At 40.7% G+C, this 15,582-nt stretch overlaps 1 protein-coding gene across 1 annotated transcript in view; it reads right to left on the bottom strand.

Annotated features, from left to right (window-relative positions):
• LOC110521751 (myosin light chain kinase family member 4) overlaps positions 1-11,756 on the bottom strand; it is a 59,464-nt gene extending 47,708 nt beyond the window's left edge. Inside the window, exon 1 of the mRNA XM_021599591.2 lies at positions 11,397-11,756. Within this exon, the coding sequence (XP_021455266.2) occupies positions 11,397-11,452 (56 nt within the window). The 5' untranslated portion in view covers positions 11,453-11,756. The remainder of the gene's footprint in view (positions 1-11,396) is intronic.
• Positions 11,757-15,582: the final 3,826 nt, after the last annotated feature.

The raw sequence follows: 15,582 nt of genomic DNA, 5'->3' as shown, positions 1-15,582 counted from the left end.
TTTCCTCCTCCACTAAACTTTTCAGTTGGCACTATGCATTCAGACAGGTAGCGTTCTCCCGAGGCAAAAGAAATGCACACCTATTTAGGCAAGGTGCTAGCGGAGTAGAACACTTGAAAAATAAAGGAGAGCCACACACTCTAGGAGCTCAGATGCAAAAATATTTATGTCCAACGTTTCGACAGACAAGATGTCTTCATCTTCTCTGGCTTCTCCCGGCTTCTGCCAAATCTCCCAGCTTCTGCCAAATCCAGATTCGTCCATCGAACTGCCAGATGGTGAAGCGTGATTCCTCACTCCAGAGAACATGTTCCCCCTGCTCCACAGTCAAATCGTGGCGAGCTTTACACCACTCCAGTCAACATTGGCATTATGCATGGTGATCTTAGGCTTGTGTGCGGCTGCTCGGCCATGGAAACCCATTTCAGGAAGCTCCCGAAAGACAGTTATTGTGCTGACATTGCTTCCAGAGACAGTTTGGAACTCGGTAGTGAGTGTTGCAACCGAGGACAGACGATTTTTACGCATTACGCGCTTCAGTACTCGGCGGTCCGGTTCTATAAGCTTGTGTGGCCTACCACTTGGTGGCTGAGCCTTTGTTGCTCCTAAACGTTTCCACTTCACAACAATAGCACTTACAATATAAAATCTTTGGAGGGAGCTGAAAGTCCGTATTGCCCAGCGACAGCCCCGAAACCTGAAGGATCTGGAGAAGGTCTGTATGGAGGAGTGGGCCAAAATCCCTGCTGCAGTGTGTGCAAACCTGGTCAAGAACTACAGGAAATGTATGATCTCTGTAATTGCAAAAAAAGGTTTCTGTACCAAATATTAAGTTCTGCTTTTCTGATGTATCAAATACTTATGTCATGCAGTAAAATGCTAATTAATTACTTAAAAATCATACAATGTGATTTTCTGGATTTTTGTTTTAGATTCCATCTCTCATAGTTGAAGTGTACCTATGATAAAAAAAATTACAGACCTCTACATGCTTTGTAAGTAGGAAAACCTGCAAAATCGGCAGTGTATCAAATACTTGTTCTCCCCACTGTATAATGTATGTCCCGGCAGGCCAAGTTATTCTGTAAAGTTGAATGTGTGCTCTGCCTGCCTCTTCTCCAATCCGAGCGGCTATTCCCCGCGAACCTAGAACCTAATGCTTCAATATATCTTAAATATGTATCATTTAACTTTTTTAATGTATTAGCTTTTATATGTGTCATACATACAACCAGTCACAATGTTTTAATCTAAATAGGCTACTACAAAGGGCTCCTGAAGGCATGCATTACTTTTGTCCAAAATATACTGAAGAAAAATATAAACACAACATGCAACAATTTCTAAGATTTTACTGAGTTCCAGTTCACATAAGGAAATCAGGCCCTAATCTATAGATTAAGCCTGGGAGGTCATAGGCCCACACACTTGAGAGCCAGGGCCCAGCCAATCAGAATGAGTTTTTTCCCACAAAAGGACAGAAATACTCCTCAGCAATAACTACAAATTAAATAAACATTTTGGGATGGAATTTTCTTTTTGTTGGACATGAGACTGTGAAAACACCAGGAAATCAGCTAAAAGTGATTTTAATTTAAGAACATGTTCTGAAGTATTCCTATGCAAAATAGAGAGACACTGTCATTGTAATCAAATGTAAGCAAGGTTTGAAATGATGATGTTTTAGTGAAATATCACATCTATTTGGGCTTTTTGTGGTCCATTTGCAGTCTACAAATGATTCGTAATTATGTTCCGGCACCCCGACCATCCGTTCAAGAACAACATTGGCCCGTGGCTGAATCTGGTTGATGATCCCTGATCTAAAGAATAAGCTACAGACAAGCCAAAACAAACTTGTTAGAATTGTACTTTAACCCCCTCTCATCTGGAGGTTGAGCATTTATTTGTCTGTGTCTCTGTAATGTGTCTGTATCCATGTACAGTATATGTATTTATGCTAACAAAAAAAAGGGACCACAATGGAAATAAGTCCCGACTTTATTTTTGCACTTTTAAAATCGCTGTGCTGTGTTTATATATGTATTTTTTTACCGACAAATCAAATCAATCCAAACTCTGCAGCGGCCGTTTGATTAATGGAAAGATACATCTGTTACAAAACGGCAAAAAGTTTCATGACTGTAGGCCTACCCAGCCTTTGATACTGGGTAGGCCTACGAGGTAGGTATGCTTTGTTTATTGGTTGCGTGGTGCATTGGTACAGAAACCTGTTGGTGGAAAATGTGTTGCATATATTTTACAGAATTATAAATATGGCATCAAAATGTGGAAAGTCTGATTTCCCCCTAGCTGATCATTGTCTGCAGCCGCCTCTGATCGTGCTGTAATTAATGGAACAGGCAGGGAGAGTGAGGTCGTTTGTGGTGGTCGGTGAACCCTCAACTTCTGGCCCATAGCCCTGGAGGCATTGACTGTGTCACAAAAGCATGCGGAAGTGGCAAAGTTGATATCTACGTTTATAAACACAGGGTCGCCACAGTTATTGTTATTTGTGGTCGTAAACATTCTTTTTAGTTATCTATGGGAGGGAAGGGTGTGCATTTATTTTACGGTACAAGGGGAGGGTGTGCATTTATTTTACGGTACAAGGGGAGGGTAATGTGAAAATAGTTTGAAGGTTGGGGAGGAGGGGGCATTTTTTTTATGACACCTTGAGTTTGACCGATTTCAAACTGTCCCTAACACAAATCAAAATCAAATCATATTGTATTTGTCACATGCGCCGAATACAACAGGTGTATGTAGACCTTACAGTGAAATGCTTACTTACAAGCCCTGAACCAACAATGCAGTTTTAAGAAAAATATGTGTTAAGGAAAAAAATAAGTTCAAAATATGTACAAATATCTACACAAAAGCATTACAAGACTATACCAAATCATGTAACGTATCTGGACAGTGGTAATTACACGTCTCACAAAGAGGAAACGTGTAAACCAATGATAAGTTCCTATCACTATCTCTAGGAATATACAGTAGCTGTCCAGAGTCATGGCTGTTAGACTCCTTAGTGGTCCCAGTGCAAGGGTTGTAATATCACGTTTCTGTCTGTGGTGGGTGAGTGGATGGGTTAGTAGAAAGGAGGAGGGTATAGAGATGCAAAGATAATGGGATAGATTGAGGTGTCAGAATTTGGACCATGCACGGAGGACAGGACTAAAACTGATCTGATGGACTACGATTGAGAAATGCTATATGGAAGTGTTATAAGCAGGTCATACCTAAGGATAATCTATGTAGCTATTTGATTTTGAATTTTAAGATAATAAAAATAAAAAAAACATACATTATTTTTGGCCTTACTTCTGTTTGCCCATATAAACGCATTGAATAACAGATTCACTACATGGAACAACAGATAGTCCCCCCCAAAAAAAATCAAAAGGAAGTTTGTTCTGAAGTGTCTGTCCTATATCTGTGAAATAAAAGGATACCTCGGGAGGAAAGGTAGCCTAGAGGTTAGAGCGTTGGGCCAGTAACCAAAAAGTTGCTAGATCAAATCCCCAAGGCAAAAAAATCTATCATTCTGGAAGGCATGCTATCACCAGAAATGCTATCACCAGAAATGGAAAACTCCATTGGTAAAAGACAGTTTGTTATAAAGCAGTCTGGGAGAATGTGGGATAGCAACAAAGCGCTAAATATAGGATTAACATACAGAGAAGAAAAATGTGAGAAACATGCGTTTCATAATGTGTGTATGCGTGGTAAATGTTTGTGTGTGTGAGCGAGCGAGAAATAGAGCGCGCTGGACGGAGAACAAGAGAAAGAGTCTAGAGACTTTGAAGGGGTCTATGAAGCTCTGTGCATAGCTTAACGATGCACTCCGGGATCTTAAGCACAACAAATACATATCTGTATTTGTAAACTTAGCAAAAAAAGAAACATCGCTTTTTCAGGGCCCTGTCTTTCAAAGACAATTCGTAAAAATCCAAATAACTTCACAGATCTTCATTGTAAAGAGTTTAAACACTGTTTCCCATGCTTGCTCAATGAACCATAAACAATTAATGAAAATGCACCTGTGGAACGGAGCTTACAGACGGTAGGCAATTAAGGTCACAGTAATGAAAACATAGGACACTAAAGAGGCCTTCCTACTGACTCTGAAAAACACCAAAAGAAAGATGCCCAGGGTCCATGCTCATCTGCCTTAGGCATGCTGCTAGGAGGCATGAGGACTGCAGATGTGGCCATGGTAATAAATTGTAATGCCCGTACTGTGAGACGCCTAAGACAGCGCTACAGGGAGACAGGACAGACAGCTGATCGTCCTCGCAGTGGCAGACCATCTGTAACAACACCTGCACAGGATCGGTACATCCGACCATCACACCTGCGGGACAGGTACAGGATGGCAACAACAACTGACCGAGTTACACCAGGAACACACAATCCCTCCATCAGTGCTCAGACTGTCCGCAATAGGCTGAGAGAGGCTGGACTGAGGACTTGTAGGCCTGTTGTAAGGCAGGTCCTCACCAGACATTACCGGCAACAACGTTGGCTATGTGCACAAACCCACCGTCGCTGAACCAGACAGGACTGGCAAAACGTTCTCTTCACTGACAAGTCACGGTTTTGTCTCAACAGGGGTGATGGTCGGATTTGTGTTTATCGTCGAAGGAATGAGTGTTACACCGAGGCCTGTACTCTGGAGACGGATCGATTTGGAGTTGAGGGTCCGTCATGGTCTGGGGCGGTGTGTCACAGCATCATCAGACTGAGCGTGTTGTCATTGCAGGCAATATCAATGCTGTGCGTTACAGGGAAGACATCCTCCTCCCTCATGTGGTACCCTTCCTACAGGCTCATCCTGACATGACCCTCCAGCATGACAATGCCACCAGCCATACTGCTCGTTCTGTATGTGATTTCCTGCAAGACAGGAATGTCAATGTTCTGCCATTGCCAGCGAAGAGCCCGGATCTCAATCCCATTTAGCACGTCTGGGACCTGTTGTTTCAGAGGGTGAGGGTTAGGGCCATTCCCCCCATTAATGTCCGGGAACTTGCAGGTGCCTTGGTGGAAGAGTGGGGTCCATGAGGAGGAGATGCACTGAAGCGCTTAATGCAGCTGGTGGCCATACTTTTGATTTTGACCCCCCCCCCCCCCCCCCCCACACACACACCCCCACACACCCCCACCCCCAACCCTTTGTTCAGGGACACATTATTCCATTTCTGTTAGTCACATGTCTGTGGAACTTGTTCAGTTTTTGTCTCAGTTGTTGAACCTTGTTATGTTGATACAAATATTTTTTAACCCAGTTTTGCCCCTGACTGGCAGCTCCCAGGCTTTTAGCCCCAAAACTAATGTGTAGATCTGATTAGCAGCTCCCAGGCTTTTAGCCCCAAGACTAACGTGTAGATCTGATTAGCAGCTCCCAGGCTTTTAGCCCAGAGTCTAATGTGTAGATCTCCAAATACCCCCGGACTAATTGATGACACTATCCAAACATGAACACAGTTTACCAGAAAGATCCCAAAGGAGGCCAAGTAGATTGTGTTTGTCCCTTGTCACCTCTCTTTAGAGGCCCTCAAAGAGAGGATGTGTGCTTGCGTGACGCTATCTCTCTAACTGACACTGTGACAGAGTCCACTTCACTAATTAATAGTAGGTTAATGCCAAATAAATTGAATACAATATGTGAGCCATCAGCAAGTTTATTTTCTCCATTCAAGCCAACAACATTCCTCCGCACGCACGCAAGCATGCACGCACGCACGCACACACACACACACAGACAGATCAGAGTATCACAGTATCACAGTATCATCACCATTACTTTTACTGAAAGGCTGGACTGGGGGTGTATACGATTACAACACCTAAATGCTCCATAACCTAACCCCAAGTCTATAGGCCTGCATGTATGTGGCAAACAAACATGAAGGCACATGAAACCATCTGAAACCATCTTCAAAGAGTATCTTAAATCATTCCACAGAAAGCCCCCCCCCCCCCCCCCCCCCATTTTGTGAACTAACACTTGCACTTGACTCTTTCCCTCTTGGTAGCTCTTACCTTGCTGATAGCTAAGTCTCTTTCTTATCTCTCTACCTATCTCTTCTATCTCGCTCACACACACAAACACACAAACACACTCGTTCCTCAGGCGACAGCCAAGCAACCTTGCAAAAAAGTGTAACTGTACCCGTCTCCTCCCAACCAATGTACTTTTCCATTCCACAGCAGAGAACAAAGCAGAGGGTGTCCTCATTTTAGTATGCAGAAGATGGACTCACATTCGGCATTACCAAAAATAATAATGATGGAATCTCACATTCAGATCTCCCTGCTGTGAATTTCTGCATGTGTACCTCATCTCTCTGTGCAGACATGTGAAACTGTTGCAGTTGTAGGTGTTGATGTTGTAGTCTGCATTATACTGTAACTGTTATAGCACTCATTTGCTCCATTATTATTTGCAGTACAAGTAATTATATTGCTAAAGTAAAAAAGCGAGGTATATTGAACTATAAGAAGTGGAGAAGTAGACAATATAGCATCTGTTATCATTGCATTTCAAAGGTTCAATTCAGTAAGGGTTCAGTACTGGCAGTTGAATAATTATCAGCTTCAAATATTCAATGATTTGTGTTGTCATGTCATTTTAAAGGTGAATTCCCTAAAATGTATATAAGTGTCTTTCCTGTCAGTGTGGCCTGCTGACTACCTTCTGAGTACCGTGTTACAAACAGCAGAGCCTTCCTGATTGGTTTTTGTTTTTGAGTTGAAATGTAAATGATATAACAAGAGGTCACACGCATGTAAATATTTTTGGGGGGGTTCATAACAAGGTTAATATTCCTCACTAAGTGCTATACTGTATGCCAACAGTATTACAAATCTATTCAATGTTCCTTGGGGCACCATTAAATCTACAATAGCTAAACTGTGAACGTTCCTGTGCAGAGTTTATTGTTAGCTATCACCTTGCAGGGGATGAAACCAACACCGTAGGGAAAGAGGTCCCAGCTAGCACATTTGGTTCCTTTGAAGTCGTAGGAATGCATGTTTTTGGTTTCACTTTGGTTGTAGGGACGAAGCCATACATTTGCTGACGGGTAAAACTGAAAGAAAAGATCGCGCACATCCATCCTATTTCCCAAGTATGACCAAAACATTATAATATTATAACATTATAATATTTTTATGCTATTAAAATGTTCAGAAATTAAGAAATTGTACCCTTTCTCTCATCTCTAACTATCAGGATGCCTGAGTGGACGGGGAGCTTTAAATTCACGAGCTCACCTTGACTGGTAGCTCTTTGAAACGCCCTTGTGGTCGTTGCCAGGTAACAAGGTAAACAATGGCCACATGTAACTGAAGACAAGGCAAACAATGGGCGACATGTCACTCCGAGCTGAAATAGTATGCCTCAACAACTGTTCTCCTCAAAATAATCTCACGGTCAACAGAACTGATCATGGACTGTTGGATATCAGGTAAAAAGCAGCAATACACAACTGCATTTCTATTGTTTTGTAACTCATTACAGAATACAGTTCAGTGATACCTTGCTTCATAAGAATTAGTAAAGCCCAGGCCACCTTAAAAACTTAGACATGAGGGAATGTACATGAAAACAGTATACAATTAGTGTACTCGACAATATATTGGTGCCTCTGCCATAATTATCATTATAAATTACCATTTGTTCAGAATTGTATCCATTGATCAGACATTTATTTGATCATTTACAATTGGCCAGCATAGCTGAAATATTGATCACCATTAACACTAATGATAAATAAAGTTGAGAAATAATGGTGAGACATAATTTGACATAAAAATATTTTTAGAGGCATTAAGCCTAATATAGGTACCCGGCCGGCCTAGAGTATGCAGGACCCATTGATTTGTATAATTTGTAACACTCATCTCCCATCCGAATGCTTGGGGGAAAAAACTATACAAAGTTATATTTTTTTTACCCTTTATTTAACTAGGCAAGTCAGTTAAGAACAAATTCTTATTTGGCCTAGGAACAGTGGGTTAACTGCCTTGTTCAGGGGCAGAATGACAGATTTGTACTTTGTCAGCTCGGGGATTCGAACTTTCAACCTTTCGGTTACTAGCCCAATGCTCTAAACACTAGGGTACCCTGCTGCCCGTATCATATCATATCAAGTAAAAGTGAATTACTTAGGCTTTATGAGATGCAACCAACTACAGAGATTGATGGGGAGAGGAGAGGGATAGGAGGGGGACCCATATACCCTGCTTCAATCAAGCAGGCTTCAGTCACCCACTTGGCTTCAGTAAACCCCAAAATTTAAGTGGGAGACAAAACCAACGATGGCCTCCTCCTTATCAGGCCTCTCACACTGGGCAGCAGGGGTGACATGCACCCCCAAAATATGAGGAAGTACAAAGTATGTGAGGATGGCTGGGGGGTGGTCCGGAAGGCGACTAGGCCCCCTACTGGAAGTTGGATGATTTGGAATTTTTCAAAGTAGGGGGGTTTTACCTGTTGAACATGTCATGTGTGTATTATAACTCAGGCTGATCTGAAATCCCGCAGATGCAGCCTTGGACTGATTCATGTAAAAGCCAGAAGTTATTTTTCGATAATGGATTTTATTGTAACTCCTGCCTTTCAAACCAACGTGGACGTTCTGGTTAAACTGAATCTTGGCTAAAGAAGTCTTTTAAGGACTCCGATGTGTATCTGATTGGTTCTAATGTTTTTAGATGATAGAGTTGGCAGAGGAGGGGGTGTCGCCATATACATAAAGAGCTATTTAAATGTGTTGGTATCCATCACAAACTCCCTAAGCAATTCGAATGTCTAGTCCTAAATGTGGGACTTGGTAAAAATGGCAATCTGAAGCTAGTGGGAATTAATCGCCCTCCCTCTGCCTCCATACTGTACGAGTTCTTAGAAAATAAAATTGTGTGACCTGCCATCTAACCATGCTCAATCTGACTTACTGGTAGTGGGTGATCTTAATCTAGATTGGTTGATGCCAGCATTTGATGGGCTGAAAGATATTTGTACCAAGCTAAATCTAACTCAGCTGATAACTCAACTAATTCACCCCAACTTTAAACGCGGCTAGATGGACTGATTCTATGTCTGATTGGCAGTCCTTCAGAGATTTGAGAAATAGACGTCTATCCCTGGTTAAAAAGTAAATCAACAAATGTCTTGAGTTGTGTCTCAGAGAGTGGTGGTAATCCAGCCAATTTCTGGAAAGTGGTCAAATATTTGAAACAAAACTCCAACCCCTCATTGCCCCAGCAGGTTTTGACAGCCTGTGGTCCCTAGACAAAAATTGAAAATTGTAATGCTTTTAATATCCATTTTGCTTCAGCTGGCCACCTATTGATTTTCATTTCAACCCTTTGATGTCTATGATGTATGAAGTGCTGTGTAAAGATTGATGTAAAAAAAAAAGCACAGGGGCTGATACACGTGATCCCTTCTCACTGCAGCTCTCTTCCCCACTTTGTACAGAACCACTGACCTAGATGTTTAACTTGACAATTGTTTCTGGTGTTATCCCTAGGATCTGGAAAGCGGCACATGCCTTCCCCCTACATGAAGGAGGAAATCCTCCCGACATAGATAACTACTGTCCAATTTCCAAACGATCTTGTCTTTCCAAAGTTTTAGAATCCCGGACTAACTATCTCTCAGTTAAGAATGTGCACCAATCCAGTTTTAGACCAGGACATAGTACAGTTTCAGCTGCTACGCTTGTTATAGATTACGTTTTAAATTGCTTGGATCACAACAATCATTGTGCCGCCTTATTTATAGACCTTTCCAAGGCTTTCGATACCATTGATCATCACATTCTCATCCAAAGGTTGACTGATATAGGCCTGCATCAGGCTTCTTGTAAGCGGTTGGAAAAGTATCTGTCAGACAGGCTATTTGAAGGTAATTAAATAGCATTCTGAGAACATTCTCTCAATGTTGCGAAACATTTGCTATGGTTATTATTGAAAGTTTTCTTCACACTCAAATTTTTATTGTCATTTTTTTATTACACTGTTATCTTATTTGGGGTAAACATATTTGAAGTCTAAGCACAGTAGGACACATGGACGTTCATTTAGGCATTAATCATGGAAACCACATATTTTGACAGAGTGAGATTCAAACCTATGATCTTCCGTTCTCTACCCCAGGAATTAGACCACTGCACCGCCAGGATGGAGCTAGCATGCCATGTTGTTTTATGCATAGAAAGCTGTTCATTTTAGCCCACCTGAACATACTTAACAAGAGAGAGGCTAGAGATAGTTTTGTTGACACTGAGAACGGAACATATCTGTTTTTAAATAACATTCGTAGAACCATTTCTGAACGTTACTAAACTTTACTTTTTTATGCAAAAGGTTCTTCATTTTCTTAGAACGGAATGTACATGTTTTTAAATAACATTCTTAGAACGTTTCCTGAGCGTTTTCTTGTGATTTTTATGGAAAATTCAAAGATGGAATTGAAAGCTATTTAATGTTAATATGTAGAGTTCCATTTTCTTTTTACATTTCCAAAATATTACCAAGAACTGCCATAATGGAAAGCCATATATTCTCTGGACATTTTGAGAACATCGCTTAAGTTACACAATTTTTTAGCACATTTCCAGAATGTAGTAAAAAATATTACCATAAATAGAACTACATCGGAACTTGTGGAATGTTCTGTGGAAGTACTGAAACTCCCACAGAAGAACGTTGTTTCTTAACATTCACGGAACCATTTGAGAACATTACCTAAAATAGAACCACGAGGAAACATGTAGGAAACGTTAGGCAGTAGTACCGACTTTAAATAGAACCATGAGGAAACCTGTATGAAATGTTATCCTTAAGTACTGAAAATCCCACAGTACTTTTCTTAACTATTTTAGAAACTTCCCAATGTCAAACCAATTTAAACGAAATGTATCCATGTTGAAACCTTTAAGAAACGTTCTGTTAACGTTAAATGTGCTGAGAATGTTCCCGAAGACAAGCAACTGTCCTGCACCATTCCAAGAAAGTTGCGAGATGGTTGTATGCAAAATAATCATAGGACAACCACACTCTCACCAAGCTCTAAGAAACCCATGGATTTCAGAACGTTATTTGCTAGCTGGGGTGTTAACGTTCATAGCATTGTTATTGTGCATGCATGGGATTGCACAGAACCTCTGTAGAATAACAGAGACCAACACAGATACAACAAAAGCTAACAAGAGGTTCAACCTAAAGGGCTCTAATCTATTTCCATACCAGAATGCAAATATGTAAAAAAAAAAAAAAAAAATCAGACTGGCTGAATTATTGTTTTGCATTATCAAGGTCTTCTTTTTACGGTTATCACAGCTCATTTGTAAAAGCAAACTGGATTGAGTGACACTCACCCCTGGTATTTCGGAACATCAGTAATGCCCAAAATCTTCTTCTCCTTCCCTCCCATATCTCATCGATGGAGTTCCTCTTTCTCTTCTGTCCACTGTTTCTGTCCCTCTCTCCTGGGATGAGCAGTGGGCACAGTAAGATAAACTTCCCAGCTCAGTTGAGCACTGGGGTGACGGGTCTGGTAATAGAATAGTATTTGTTCTGTCCCGTTTGTGTGTTTAGTAAGACAACTCAGTGTACAGGGCTGGAGTTAGTGTGATCTGTAGTGGCCCTGAAGGGATAAGAATCAATACTATGGAGGGGGTGAGGAGGAATATAGTGGGATGATGAGGTTGGCGGGTGAGAAGGAGGGGTACAGAGGAGAGGAGGGGCAGGAGAGGTATATAGAGAGAATAGGGGTTAAGAGGGGGAGGAGGGGTATAGAAGCAGGAGGTGGAGAAGGAGTGGTATAGTGGGAGTAGGGGGGCAGGAAGCATACAAACTAGAGGAGGGTTTATATATCTGCACCCCTCCAGGACCACAGGAACAGATGGGAGTGAGGAAGTGTTCCAGGGAATGTGGCTTGTTATAATGGAATGCCTGGAATGCAGTAGCGCCATGTGTCTCCCATCGGGGGAGAGGGGGACAAGGCAGGGGTGTAAGGGAGAATAAGGAGAGAAGAGCGGAGACGGATGAAAGGGAAATAAGGGTAAGAAAGGGCTGACAACTTGGACTTTGGGGGGTTTAAAGAAGGGAGAGAGGATTTTTATTTTTTATTTTTTTATTTCACTTTTATTTAACCAGGTAGGCAAGTTGAGAACAAGTTCTCCTTTACAATTGCGACCTGGCCAAGATAAAGCAAAGCAGTTCGACACATACAACACAGAGTTACACATGGAGTAAAACAAACATAGTCAATAATATAGTAGAAAAATATGTCTATATACAATGTGAGCAAATGAGGTGAGATAAGGGAGGTAAAGGCAACAAAGGCCATGGTGGCAAAGTAAATACAGTATAGCAAGTAAAACACTGGAGTGGTAGATTTGCAGTGGAATAATGTGCAAAGTAGAGATAGAAATAATGGGGTGCAAAGGAGCAAAATAAATAAATAAATACAGTTGGGGAAGAGGTAGTTGTTTGGGCTAAATTATAGATGGGCTATGTACAGGTGCAGTAATCTGTGAGATGCTCTGACAGCTGGTGCTTAAAACTAGTGAGGGAGATAAGTGTTTCCAGTTTCAGAGATTTTTGTAGTTCGTTCCACTCATTGGCAGCAGAGAACTGGAAGGAGAGGCAGCCAAAGGAAGAATTGGTTTTGGGGGTGACCAGAGAGATATACCTGCTGGAGCGCGTGCTACAGGTGGGTGCTGCTATGGTGACCAGCGAGCTGAGATAAGGGGGAACTTTACCTAGCAGGGTCTTGCAGATGACCTGGAGCCAGTGGGTTTGGCGACGAGTATGAAGCGAGGGCCAGCCAACGATAGCATACAGGTCGCAGTGGTGGGTAGTATATGGGGCTTTGGTGACAAAACGGATGGCAATGTGATAGACTGCATCCAATTTATTAATTAGGGTATTGGAGGCTATTTTGTAAATGACATCGCCGAAGTCGAGGATCGGTAGGATGGTCAGTTTTACGAGGGTATGTTTGGCAGCATGAGTGAAGGATGCTTTGTTTTGCAAAATAGGAAGCCAATTCTGGGATCTGGGTTTAAAGTCATGAACACAGGGGTAAAGGGAGGAACAACAGAAAGGGGTTAAAAATAGAATAGAATAATATACTGTAGGTCATTATTTATGGGTGCAGGATGGCTGACCATAAAGATACGCATATAGTTTACCCATAAGGTTTAACAGTCGGTTAACCATAAGGCTATGAGTGGGAAGGCCCTCTCCACCTGTATATTTAGGACTTTTATGGTCCAGCTGAACAACTCGTAACCCCCAAGGGTCACTGGCACTCACTGCTCTAATCCCCCAAATCTGTTCTTCTATATGGGTTGTTCCACAAAAACTGTTTCTACAAGAGTTTCTATTGGATAAATGCAGGTAGGTTCCTACCTCTTTTGTTCTGTTTGCTCTAATTTCTTCTGTTTGGTTCTTAAAACGGTAAATGGTTCCCGTTGCAAAACATAATGAATACACCCCCTGTTGATGCTGAGAATGGAATGAATATGTTTTTAAATAACATTCTTAGAACGTTTTCTGAACGTTACTAAAGTTTTCTTGTGGTTTCTATGGAACTTTTCCTCCATGTTCTGAGAACGGAATTGAGAGCCTATTGATGTTAATGTGTAGAATTCTTGTTTTTTTACATTCCCAGAATATTGCCAAGAAATTACATAAAGGAGAACTGTATAGTCTCTGAATGTTCTGAGACCATTGCTGAAGTCACACATTGTTTCATTGTTTTTTACATTCCCAGAATAAAAATATGTAAAATGGGACATTAAATAGAACAACATGGGAACTTGTGTGGAATGAAGTACTGAAATTCCCACAGAAGACTATTGTTTCTTAACGTTCTCTGAACAATTTGAGAACATGACTTTAAATAGAACCACGAGGAAACCTGTAGGAAACATTATGCTGAAGTACCCACATAAGAACGTTGTTTCTTAACGTTCTCTGAACTATTTGAGAACACTCCCAATGTCAAATCTGTTGGAGAACAGATGCTAGAGCATTTACCAAAACATTTATTACATTTAACCATGTTTCAACTTTTAGGAAACGTTTCGTTAATGTAACGAAATTCCAAGAAATACCAAGATCTAAGAAACATATAGTTCTTGGAACATTTGGTACTAGCTGGATTGCTAAAGTGCCAAAATTCAGCATTTTGACATGTCCCTCCATCAACCCTGTGTCACTTCTTTGAAGATTTGAACCCACTTAACCCCAACATTTCTCCAAGTTTTCACAATCATTGTAAAGCCATGGTTATTTGGTTTCTTTGACAAGGTCATTTCTGAAGATTATTATCTATGTCATGTGATTAGTGATTCATTTACGTCTGTCCCTCATTTTAAGGTTAACCTTTGAACGTGAGCTGAACTCTTTTTAACATGGAAAAAGTACTCCTAAAATATATTTTCAGAAGAAACACTGAACATCTAATAGTCAAACCATAGCGTAAAAGCAGGTGAGCTGGTTCTACTATTTTAGGAAATGTTCTGGTGTTTTGTGGTAGAAAACTGAGCCAGTCGAGGATAACAACCCTGTTACTCATAGATAGACAGGCTAGAAATGTTGTAACAACGTTAAAAAAAAGGTTTTGTGAAGATTAAATTCAATTGCCACTCCCTGTTGCACACAACAAGCATCCATTCCTCCTGTCACAAGGGGATTTAAATCGTCGACCCTATTATGGTCAACCCTGTTACTTTATTTATATATTTTATATAATAGGCACTTACTATAGTTTGTTTTTTATTTAACCGCTTGAGATGGGAAAACGCGATTTTTATGAAGTTGAACATGTGCTTTTACAGGTGCCCTGAAGCCAAAGGCATTTATTAATTCCATTCTTTTACTTTAAGATGTGTGTGTATTGTTGTAATTTGTTAGATACTACTGCACAGTTGGAGCTAGGAACACAAGCACCCGCAATAATGTCTGCTAAATATGTGTATGTGACCAATAAAATTGGATTTGAGTAATCCATTCACAGCACGTTGTCTGTTGGCATGGTTAGGGACGCCCACACACAGTTCTTTCATCTGACATACATTATTTGGCACACATGATTCCATTGTTCATTTATACAGTGATGATTATTATTCAACATGTCTTCTCCTGGGATTTGAACTCACAACCTCTTGGTTCACAGCATTCCGAGCTTCCTGTTAATGTATTGCTACACTTTGCACTTTGAAATAAATCTCAGCTCTGTTAAAATTACACTCAAGAAAAAGTATTTCATTTATCATAGTGATTAAGAAGTAACATTAAAACATATGAAAATGCCCCACCAAAATTAGGCAACTACTGTATATAGAAAACCCTAAAATTGCTGTACTAAGTAAATTAAATAAATGATGAGAAAATAGTCAGATTAACTGATACCTGATGCAGACATGGTGGCGTAGCAGGAAGATCAGATTGCTGTGAAACTAGAGTTGTGAATAATAATTACTGTATAAATAAACATGCATAATGGAATCACGTATGCAAGTTGAAACATTGTGCAGTATGTTGAGAGCA

The sequence above is a fragment of the Oncorhynchus mykiss genome, chromosome 30 (genome assembly GCF_013265735.2).
Source record: "Oncorhynchus mykiss isolate Arlee chromosome 30, USDA_OmykA_1.1, whole genome shotgun sequence".
In the NCBI taxonomy this organism is placed as follows: domain Eukaryota; kingdom Metazoa; phylum Chordata; class Actinopteri; order Salmoniformes; family Salmonidae; genus Oncorhynchus; species Oncorhynchus mykiss.
The sequence above is the reverse complement of the archived record's forward strand: the minus strand, read 5'-3'. Positions and strand labels throughout refer to the sequence as shown.